We start from the raw sequence: 12,113 nt of genomic DNA on the forward strand, positions 1-12,113 counted from the left end.
CTTTAAAAATAGATTGGGTGCCTATTTCAGAATAAGTGAAATACTACAACAATCTGCAACTTTGCCAAGAGTGTTAACTACTTGCAATCTGAATAAGTAACTAACTATAGCCCTAAGTTATATTTTCACCTAGATGAATCCTAAATAAGCTACTCACCTAATTTCTTACCTGCTAAGAGAAGAAAAAGGTACCTAGATTATGCAATTGTTCATATCTTTTGAAACTGGTTGAGTGGGAATTGGGGGGTGGGGTGGAGAGAAAGGAAGATTGAACAAGAGTCAGGCTACCTTTCTCCCCTTCTACCATCATGGCCAGTTCTTCCCATGGCCCAAAAGCAAAAAATAATAACTGACCAGATTCTTGATGATGATGATGTGCTGAGCAGTTCTGACTAAGCTCAACAGAGTAACTAACCAAATAGTCCACAGAGCAATTCGTACTTGCCAGTTTGTATTTGCTTCACATTAGGAAACTTTGTTTTTAATACACAACTTTCAGAAGGACTGCAAACACAGATGCCCGGAACCAACTTGAATCAGGGAAATCTTCCTAGACACCATGCAAGTTCAACTGAAAGTGCTAGATCTGAAGGAGGGGGGGGGGGCTGTCACATAAATATGTCTCTGTTTCCACAATTAGCAAATGGTTTGAGTCCATTTAAAATTAACAGCCCAAGCCCATGAATGTTCACTCAGAAGCAAGTCCCATTGTGTTCCGTGAGGCTTACGCCCAGAAAAGCATGCATAGGGTTGCAGCTTCGGAACAGTTTGAAGTCTGAAAAAAAAATCATTTATTTAATGAAATTAAATAAATAAAGATTTAAAAAATGCCAATGACATAGAACAGTGTTAGAGTACTAAGGCTTACCACACAAAGGCTGATACGCATGCCTGAACTACAATGACCCCATAAGCAATGCACACAGGTGATTACTCATAACCTATTTTCATAAAGTCTCACTATTCTACCTAATTGATGATGGTGCATTTATTTGGAAGTTGATGCACTAGAATGACTCCCCAACTCAGTTATCTTTCCATGACTACTCTTTTAGAGTTGTTATCAGACTAAAGACATTTTGTAAGTTACTCATATGAATTTTAGCAGATTAAATTTGCCTACAAGTACAGTAATTCTAAAAAAAACACTTTCTTTTTAGATGATGTATACATGTTGCATCATCTTAGAAGAGACATTTGCCATTACATGCAGGAGACACATTTTAAGGACAACACTTACCTAGTGCAGTTTTTAGTACCTATATAAAAAAAAAATTTTTAATTATAAAGTCTTTTACCAATGAACACTTTTCTAAGTCAAACAAAAAAATTTTTAATCCAATTGATAAATAATAATAATAATAATAACAACAACAGGTATTTATATACCGCCTTTCTTGGTCTTTATTCAAGACGGTTTACATAGGCAGGCTTATCCAAATCCCTTATTAAATAGGGATTTTTACAACTGAAAGAAGGTTCTCTCTTTCAAGCACCACTACATTCAGGCGTTTCAATCCGATCTGGCTTCACATTCTGGCCTCCATCCTCCCACCCTCAGAGCAGATGGAATAGCTCAGCTTCAGTTAATTGATCTAATCAATTAACTGTTACAACCCTGCATATATAGTTTTGTGTGTTTTTTTACCTTTATGCTCTTATAGGTCCCATTTTTATAATGTAGCCCTCTCTTGTAGCTTTTAGTTAGTTTTGTCATACATTCTTGCCCTGTGTTTTCAGACGCCTGGTCCTCTATGATGTTTTGCCTGATTCCAAGGCCATTCTCTGTCTGGAGAATTATGCCCACTTTAAGCAAATTAGCTCCCCTTCTCTCCCCCCCCCCAGTTCTGCCCTATAGTCCTGCTGGATCCCACCTCCAGGGTAGCTCGCCTGTTCAACCTGCAGAGGTCCTCTCTCCTGCCAGCAGCCTCCCACCACTACAGCAGACCCTGGGTCCTCAGCAGGTCTTGCGCACAGCAGCCACACTTCAAACTCCAGTGTCTCCAGCAGTCCATTAGTCACAAAGTCAGTCAGAGTATCCAGGGCAGAGTCCAAAGTCAATAAGCCAAGTCACAGTCCAAGATCAGATTCCAAAGTAAGTCAGTCAAATCAGTCAGAGTATCCAAGTCAAAGTCCAAAGTCAATAAGCCAGATCAGATTCCAAAGTCAACCTGCACTCCTTCTACAACCCACAAACCCTTCCTGCCTCAGGTGCTCTTATATCCCTGAGGGCCATATTGCCTTCAAGTGGCTGCAGCTGTGCAGCACACTCTGCTGGATGCCCAGGCCTTACCCTTAAAGGGGCCACTGCTGATACCACATGCTACCAGATCTTCCAGACTTCCAATACATATGGTGGTTATGACATCTGCTTATCTTACATGGATACTAAAGAACTCCCCCCACCTTCCAGAGGCACCCTGCTGGAAGGAAAAAAGGACACAGACTCCAGAGGTGGGGAAGAGAAGAAGGGGGGGCAGCCACAGGCCAGCTTCTGCCCTGCCTGCCTGCCCTCCCTCACTCAGGTTGCAACCCTCTGCACACTATCCTGGGAGTAAGCCCCATTGGCTACAATGCGACTTCTGAGCAGACAAGTTGGTTGGAGCTCTCAGGTTGCAGTCCTCTCCACACTTTCCTGGGAGGAAGCCTCACTGACTACTTGTGAGTAGACCTGCATAGGAGGGGGCTGAGGCTGCAGCCCTCCACACCTTCCTGGGAGGAAGCCCCACTGACTACAACGGGGCTTACTTGTGAGTAGACCTGCACAGGAGGAGGCTGAGGCTACAGCCCTCCACACCTTCCTGGGAGTAGCCCAGGGACTACATAGGGGCTTACTCTTGAACAGACCTGCATGGGCTCCCACTCACCTGTCCTTGCGCCTGGCCTTGAGCAGGCTCCATCCCAGGCACCCTTTCCTGGGAGTAAGCTTCATCTGCTGTAATGGGGCTTACTACTGAGTAGACACACAGGATGTCTCCTCTGCTGTGGAGGAAAAGCCTCTCCTTGCACTGAGTAGGGACCTGCTCAAGGAAAGGCGGGCTGCAATGGCTGAGGAGGAGGGCAGCTCAGGATTGGCTGGTGGTCAGCCAGTGAAGGGCCCTGAGCCATTCCAACAGAAAAAGCCAGGAACCTGCTGGATGCTGATTGGCTGAGCCTGCTGGAGAGTTGGGGAAGGGAAAAACAGGGAGCTTAAGCCTGCAGAGCGGGCAAAATTGAAAAGGGAAACCAATGTGGGGCAGGTGGGGGTGAAGGGAAGCAGCCTGCCCTCCCAGCACAGGTGCCTCCTGTTAACCCCTTTGCCACTTTCACCGGGAGGAGCTGCAGCAGACAGCTGAAAGAGCTGCATGCAGCTCTAGAGCCGCAGGTTGCCGACCCCTGGTCTATAGCAATAAAAACAGAGTAATTTCTAAGTGCTCCAGGACTTCTTGGTTGTTTATGTTATAAACTCCAGTTTTTTTGTTTTGTTTTAAAAAAAGCCACCTGTTACATAAATAGGAAAAAAATCAGAAACTGAATATCGAAGGAAATCGGTAATTGGTTATACCATATATTCCTTTGCCAAACTGCACATCTAAGGGATGAGAAACACTATCTCTACATCTAATCCTGTCAACATGGTCTTGACTATCCTAAACTATAAACACGCACATCTACTACAGACGTCATCACCGCCATCACCCCCAAAAAAAACCTCACTGCCAAAGTAACATCTGCAAGATAGCAATTGAAAGAACCTATGCAAAAGAGAGGTTTCAGTTCTTCAGCATCATTTACAGTGCAATCCCATGTGTGTCTATTCAGAAGTTAATAAGACTGCAGCCTAAACTGCATAATCCCTAAACAGTATGACACATGCATGTTTTTTAAACTGTAGTTACAATTCCAAAATTGGTTTAACTATTTCTATTATCATTCATCTCAATAACAGCTGTAGCCTGTAGCACAAATGTGCTAGGGGAATTGAGGTACCCATGCAGTAAAAATCAAAGAAACGTGCGCTCATTTGTACTGCTACAGAACATATAATATTTAGCATTCGTACAGAGTGCACAAAGCACATCACATGTATTATCTTGATATAATCCTTACATCAGTTCCATATTAAAACTGGAATGCTGAGACATGCCATGCATGGATTGATTGCCTAAGGCCATCTAGTGAGTTCATGGCAGAGATAAGATTAAAAGTGAGGAAGACGTGATCTGCAGCTCAGTGTCTTAGCCACTATGCAAATTCTTAGTATTCTGAGATACATTAAATTTTCTCTCTCTCTCTCTCTTTGAATATAAATCCAACAAGTTGCTGAATCACCAGTAACCACAAGAATGTTTTGGATATTCCTAGAACACAGAATCACTATTTATTTTAGGAGTGAAGTTTTTCTGGGTGGTGGTATCAGTGATAGGCAAGAAACAGTAGCTGTAGTAGCTGAGAAATTAGCTTGGCTGCACAAATCTGCTACATTTTAAATGATCCAATAAATGTTTTAGCAGAATCTATTTTTCACATGAATCTAAAAGGCTATGTGAAAAATAGATATTCAAAATCTTTGACTTTCACATCTCATCTCCTCAATAGACTTTAACAGGACAGTGCTCTGCATGTCTACTGAAAAGTAAGCACTACAGAGCTGAATGGGATTTACTCCCAGGTAAGTGTATACAGAACTGCAGCCAGATATGTTTTAAGTTTCCGCTGCTAAGAAGTCAACTTTCACATTTCAATTATAAAGTCTTTGGTCCTCAGAGACAGACACATTTGGGTATAGAAATGGCCAAGCCAATTATTAAAAAACCTGTTAACTCACTCCCACGAGGTCAACTACACTTAAAGTGCTCAAACACAGAAACATCCCCAAGGGAAAATCTGCAAGTCAGGAAGGAATATTTCAGGAGCAAACACACCACAACTCTGATTATGAAATGAACTGAGCAAAACCCTTCTGAAGTTGCACTGGTCAAACACATTCAGAAATGCATTTCTCTTTTTAAAAATGGGGGCGGCTAATTTAATAAATATTATTGATGGATCTTATTTTTAGCTAAAAGTTTCAGGCCATAATTCTCAACCCATTTCTTCCGAAAATGAAGTTAAGATGACTGCTTTGAAGCATGTAGTTTAAAGATGACATCTTTCAACTGTTCTACGTTCCTTTATAGGGCGACCAAAACTCAAACTGGAAAGTTTCACACCAATGCAGAATCATTTAGATAACTTTTTCCTCCTCATAGCCCAAACTGTCCACTGTGCAATGTCTGTTTTTTGTTTTTGTTTTTTAAAATACTGATTATCTTTCTCAATGCTCCCCAGAGGAGGAAGAGAAAATACACTTTATTTTAACTGACTATGCTTGATTTATAAGCTGCAAAAATTTTGTGGCAAAATGGAAGCGTGGATATCTTTATCACCAGATTATGCCAGAAAAGCAGAAACGGTATATTTAAATTATCAGGCAAGTATCACACATTGGTTTAGTCACTGCATGGAAGTTCCACTCCCTGTCTATTTGAGGTCAGCAAAAATCTGAAGACCGTAAGAATCCTTTAAAGCCCATGAAGAACAGGAATGAGAACATGATGATATGAAACAGGGTTTGAGAATATCACCTATGCAGAAATATGCCCAAAACAAAACAAAAAAAATATAAGGGCGCAATTCTATTCTGCGCTGGAACAGGTAAGTGAGGAGGCTTGCGCTGTTGTATCCAGCGCAAGATAGGGGCCAAAAGTAGATCAGCCCGAGGCAAGGGGAAACTTTTCCCCTTACCTCTGGGAAAGGCACCCTTTCCCCATGGGTCTCCTCAGACTTGCACCACCTCTTGAGGTGGCAAAAGTTTGAGGAGAGCGGAGCAGCTTGAAGCATAACTGCCAGACCCCAGCCCCACCTCCCGCTCCCCGCCCATCTGACCCCGGGGGCACCCACCACCTGCCCTCTCCCCCCAGAAACGCCTCCCTCCTGCCCCCGCCTACCTCCAAGGCTTGCGCCGGCCCAGGCTTGTTCCAGCCTACGCAGGCCGGTGTGCCTCTGCATGCCGGCCGGCCTAGCCAACGCCTAAGGAGGCACAAACTTGCCTTATGGCACATTTGCAACCTTCCTGGGCCGGCACAAGGGACTTGCGCCAGCCCAAGTCAAGGGCTGGATTGCGCCCTAAGTCACTGAACATGAACAAATTAGGCAGCTATTATGATCAGAGAAGATCATAAAACAGAGAAGTGTGCTGATGAAAAAATATACATATATCTGTGCTGGGCATGTCATTACTGCTTTCTGTATAGGTAGCTATAGTTTATATTCACTGTATCTTTTATCAAAGGAATTAAAAAAATGTATGAGTCAGAGCAGAGGGGACCAAGTATTATAACTCTGAAGCTGATCTTCCATTTAGACCAGTTTTCCCCCATTCCTTTTCGAAACGATAATGTCCACCATTGCAGACATATTTGATACAACCCTTCTATGTATGTTTATTGGACCAAGCCAAAGCCCATCAAGTCCAGCACCCTGTTTCTCACAGTGTCCCACCAGCTGGCTCCGGGAGCCAAATTCAGAAGCAGAAGAGAAGAAATGCTTCTCTCCCATTAGTGTTCCCTCGTAACTGGTATTGCGGGGCATACTGGCACTGTACTTGGAGGTAATGCATAGCCATTGACATACCTGTCCTCCATGAATCCAATCCACTTTTAAGGATATCCAAGATAATGGCCATCACTGCACCTTGGCTTATGATCAGGCTATTAATGAATCAGGGACTCACTTGGTACCATTTTACATTTCTGAAGAAGCTACAATGCCCACCAAAGTAGAGCTGTGCAGCATACTTTTCAGGAAATATCTATAAGGCAGCCTTCAATAACAGTTAAGCTCTTCTGGATGTTCACAAACAAGCTCTGTCCACTATAGGAGAACAAAGATATTATGGAAAGCATGAATAAACTAACATCGCCTGTTTCAGTTTTATTTCATGGACACTCTACAACAGGAAAATCCACGATAGTGGTCACTCTGGCAGCCAGACCTAAAAACAATATATTTACATACATCACACTGATCCTAAGAGTATCACTTGTCCAAAAGCATACCATCATGTTGAGTAGGATCTTGTGGGTGCACAGTGAGTACAAGTGAGCCAGCTACCAATACCACAGCAGAACTGGACACATTTTTAACATTTTTATACCACCCTTTCTCCAATGACCTCAGGGTGGTGTACATAGTTCGTCCCCTCCCTTTGTCTTCACAACAACCCTGAAAGGTAGGTTAGGCTGAAAGTTCTGAAAGCGAGCGGCCCAAGTTCACCTAGGAAGCATCGTGGTTGAGCGGGGATTGGAACCTGGATCTTCCAGGTCTAATTCTAACTCCAGAACCACTACACCATCTTGATTAAATCCTGGCTTTAAAGTTCCTAAATAGAAAAATGAATTAGTCATGCATCAAGATCAAAAGAGGATTTCAACTTGACTCTTTCTACTTAATGTTGCCCCCAAATACTCATGCAATGTATGTGAACACACAAAGCTGTTTTTATACAAACAGAGTCAGACCATGGGTCCACCTAGGTTAGTACTGTCCAGCAGCTCTTTACAGCAGCAGCTCTCTATAGTTTCAGACAAGGGTCTTTCCCAGAGAGTTTGAGAACCACTGCCGTAGGCAATAAAGAACATACACTCTGTGTGTGTGTGTGTGTGTGTGTGTGTGTGTGTGTGTGTGTCAGGCATGTGTCAAGAGATGGACACTGGATTTTTCTGAATCTCCTGACTGACATATCTAACTCACTGTTAGCTATTTCTTATCTAAAAGGACATTGTTTTTCTCCAATTACTTCTTTGTTCTTTTATGGTGTAACAAGCAGTTGCATCCTCTTCCCATCTTTATTAAGGGGAACATGCAAGACTAAAAGGAGATGAGAACACTAGACTTGCTAAAGCTCATTCATTCATTTTGGTCATTTGTCCATATTATCCCCATTGCAAATTCTAGATCTGAAAACTATTAAGAAATGTCCACATCCTACATTATCACTTCTGGGGTTTAACATACATTTCAGAAGTAATTTTGTTCATCAATTTGCATAATAAAGTAGCCTATACTAGACCAGCAACCCTTTCTCATAAAGAAGCTCCATCTCAGGGGGAAAAAAACAAAAACCAGGAAGCACAGAGCCATTTCAAAGTGCAGTTGTAGAAATGAGCAACTTACAGCCTACCAATTGTCTCAGCACTATTTGGAAAATTAAGATAAACATCTCTGACCATACAATCCTATGTATGTTTATTCATAAGGAAGCTCCACTGTGATCAATGAGGCTTTCTCCCTAGCACTTGTGTTTAATATGGCAACTCTCAGATATTTAGCTATTAAGCACTTTCAAAATGGATAAAGCACAGCTTATGTGATACTGATGCATAGTATTAAACAGCTGGAGGAGAAAAAAATAAACTCATCAGCTATGATTCTGTGTGTCTCTATCTAGAAAAGGTCCCAATGAAAACATGAAGGCTTAGTTCTGAGTAAGTGGTGTTACTTTTCAGGACAAAAAGCTCCAGAAGGCCACCAATGTTAGCCTTAGGCAAGTCACTCCCTCTCAGCATCAGGACACCCTCCTTCCCCTCTGCTATATGAAAATAATATTTACTTACCTTACCACATTGTTTTAAAGATCACAAGAAGATAATACTATGCTAATGCTAGTAATCTTTTCTGCAATTTTATTTGCCTACACATAAAGAGATGTCTTCCTTATACTCTTTCTAGCGACTCACTCAAAAACAAAAACAGCTATTTTCTTTCTCCACTGTTCTCAAATCTCCTCCATTCCCACATTTTGGGGTTTATTCCTCCAAAAAGGTTTCCTCAGCTATTCAATGCTACATAACACAATTTCAGATTTGGAAGACTGGCAGTGCAATCCTATGCATATGCAATCCTATTCAGAAGTATGTCCCAACACATTCAGTGAAGTCCATTCCCTTGGTAAACATGTTCAGGATTTCAACCTAAATCAGAGAACACCTTCTTTGGAAATTTGCACCGAAGCAAAAACCACTGGGACTAGCTACGGTTAAGAAGACTCAAAATCTGCTTTGCTCCCTAAAGGCAGGAGACAAAGAGTCATGATGCCAGCACGTTAATTAGTTGTCTTATGAAATGCTTTGAGCCTGCAAAAGTAAGGAACATTTCATTCAGGACTGAAACTTCACTTTAAAATATGGAAATCATCAAGCAAAAACAAGCATTACAAGTATTTAGATATAGAAGTATATTAACTAAGCTGGCGCAAAGTTTGCCACTGAACTAGCAAACAAAAGACCCCAACAACAGTTCTTGTCAATTCCGCATCCTCTCTGACAAGTCTGTCATGTGTCATACCCCTCCCTCTTCAACTAAGGGCAGTGCCTCCCCTTTGTAATACACCCTGCCATTTCAGCAGAATAGACTTGACTATGGCTCTTTGCATGCCAGAATCGGTGGTCCAATCATTCACTCCACTCCTTTTTCCAGGAGGATTATTCAAACCCAGCTGCCATGCTTAATGAGTGACAGCTACTTTCATGTATGAAAATAGATCAGTCAAGAGAGAACCTAATTTGGAGCATTCTGTAACATATGAAAATACTCTCCATACAAGTGTTCGCGCACTCAGAAGATCAGTGAGAAAGACTCAGTGTACTGACCTTCTGGTTTAGTTTTACTTCTACTAGCTTGTGAACTGCTAAAAAAATTTTTTTTAAAAAAAAAAAGGGAAGGAGGCTTGCAAAAGAGCCAAGTTTCATAAAAGGAACAGCATCAGCTCTGCAAGAAGCTCAATATACAAGAAAATATTCAGGCCATTTCAACCACTACAAGGGAAGAGTCTAGCCAGCCATTTAGCTCCTTGCAGAGTACTGAGAGGAGGAAACATTCAACACCTAGAAAAGTGGCAAAGTTAGTAAAGTAGTCACCTCAAGGAAGAAGGAGAAATCGATGATTTTCAGTTTCCTACTGGGGAGTATGCCCATTCCCTTCACGCATTCTCTGCTTGCTAACCTTTTATGTTGGGGGGAAGTAAACTTAGAACCCATCAGCGGTGTTGAGACTGCAGGACTACAGAGACTATCAAGGAAACAAGAACTGTGACAATTTGGGGAAGAATGAGACATGTGGGGAGGAGCAGATTTAAAGACATTTCAGAATGTTGACTTCCAACACTCGGAAGGGCTGTCACTATGGAAAGTGAGTGGGATAAAGACAAGACCAGAGTCAGTGGAAACAGATTTCACAGTGAATGCAGTACTCCTCCTTCAGGGGGCACAGATTTTACAAATCTCTTGAGGCACAAAGACTCACAGAAAGGGACAGAGAAAACACCATGTCACAGGGAGGCACTTTATTTGGGTTCAAAAGAGAGAGGGAGGCTCTAGATCAGAGATCTGCCTGCCACTTACCCCCTCTCCTCAGGAAGGAGGTTCTAATCATTTTTGGATAACTATATGAAGCTGAGGAGCTAGTCATTAGCTTTATGCTAAACCAAGGAGGGGAAAAAGTGGGTCTCTCATCTATGCTGCCAGAAGCAATTCGGGTCCCAATCCTATCCAACTTTCCAGCACCAAAGGAGCCGGAACACAGCCCCAAGGTAAGGGAACAAACACTCGCTTACCTTGAGGAGGTCTCCCTGACTGCCCCACCACCACAGGATGCACTGAGCACCCCACTGGTATAGCTGCATCCGCACTGGAAAGTTGGATAGAACTGGGCACCTCAAGTACTGGCTGATGCAGAAGGGAGGGCAAACTGAGAGCCCAATCCTATGCAGGTCTACTCAGAAGTAAGTCCTATAACAGTCAGTGAGGCTTACTCCCATGAAAGTGAGGATAGGATTGCAGCCTCAGAGCCCAGTCCTAGGCCGGTCTACTCAGAAGTAAGTCCCTTTATAGTCAGAGGGCTTACTTCCAGGAAAGCGCGGCTAGGACTGCAGCCTCAGTCAGGCAACAAGGGCCAGGCAGGCACACTGGGGCGCTCCGGGAAAGTCCCTGAGGCCGTGAGGGAAGGCAGGGGGCACAGCTGGGGCGGAGGGGAAGCGCGGATGTGGGTACGGCCAGTGTAGGTGGCCGGCCAGCCAGCCAGCCAGCCAGGCAGGCAGGGCGTGCGGCGCTCGCTCTCTCGCTCTCGCTCTCCCTCCAAGGCGGCAACGCTGCACGGACTTCCTCGGCAGGAAGCGCCCTGCACGCAGCGGGGCCGCCCAGGGGAGTCGCGGGGCCGGGGCGTCCGGGGCGCGAGCCTCACCGAGGAGAAGCAGCTTCACCTCCCGCGCCGCCTTCTCGCCGTCCTCGCGGAGGTTCTTGTCGATCATCTTGGAGCGCTCGGCGGCCGCTTTGTCCTCGGCGCTCACGGTGCAGCCCATGGCGCCGCTGAGCGGGGTTCGGCCGGCCGGGGAGCAACAGGGAGGCGAGCCGGGGTGCCTCGGCGCGCAGCGGAGCGGTCCCGGGGTGGGGGCGGGTCGCTGCTGCTGCCCCACGCGGGCGGGGTGGCGGCGGCGGCTGCTCCGGTGGGCGAAGGGGCGCGCGGGGCGGCGGCTGGACCTCCTCCTCCTCCTCGGTGCCCCTCGGCTTGCCGGCGCGGCGGGGTCTGGCGGCCGCTGCTCCGGGGAAGGGCGGGGATCCGGGGCGGGCCCGCTCCGCTCTCGGGGTGGTGGTGGGAGGAGGCAGCAGCAGCAGCGAGGAGGGGAACTCGGGCGGGCTTGTCGTCACGGAGCAGAGAGGGAGCGAGAGAGAGAAGGGGCGGCCCCGGACGCGCCGTGGGGGGAGGGAGGCGGGCGGGCGAGCGGGCCGAGGACGGTGTGCAGCGAGGAGGAGGAGAAGCAGCTGCGGAGGGGAGAGAAAGCGCGCCAGGCGGGCAGGAAGCGGGAGGGCTCCAGGAATGGGGCGCCTCGAGGGCTGCGGGAGCAGCGCCAGCCTCGGGAGGAGGGATCGTGCGCGCTCCGAGGCTCAGCTGACCGCTGGAGCTGCAGGACCGTCTGGGATGGGAGGGGAGGACGATCCCGGGGCGGCAGAGCGGGCCTCGGGTACTAGCCTGTCCTCACTTTCCCCGGATTGAGCCCCGCTGACTCTGACTTCTGAGTAGACATGCCTAGGATGGGG

General features: G+C 45.6%; 1 protein-coding gene across 1 annotated transcript in view; it reads right to left on the reverse strand.

Moving 5' to 3' along the window:
• Window positions 1-11,640, reverse strand: part of GNAI2 (G protein subunit alpha i2) — a 158,772-nt gene extending 147,132 nt beyond the window's left edge. The window contains exon 1 of the mRNA XM_066613513.1: window positions 11,260-11,640. Within this exon, the coding sequence (XP_066469610.1) occupies window positions 11,260-11,377 (118 nt within the window). The 5' untranslated portion in view covers window positions 11,378-11,640. The remainder of the gene's footprint in view (window positions 1-11,259) is intronic.
• Between the last annotated feature and the right edge of the window lie 473 nt (window positions 11,641-12,113).

Source organism: Tiliqua scincoides, chromosome 2 (assembly GCF_035046505.1).
Source record: "Tiliqua scincoides isolate rTilSci1 chromosome 2, rTilSci1.hap2, whole genome shotgun sequence".
NCBI lineage: Eukaryota > Metazoa > Chordata > Lepidosauria > Squamata > Scincidae > Tiliqua > Tiliqua scincoides.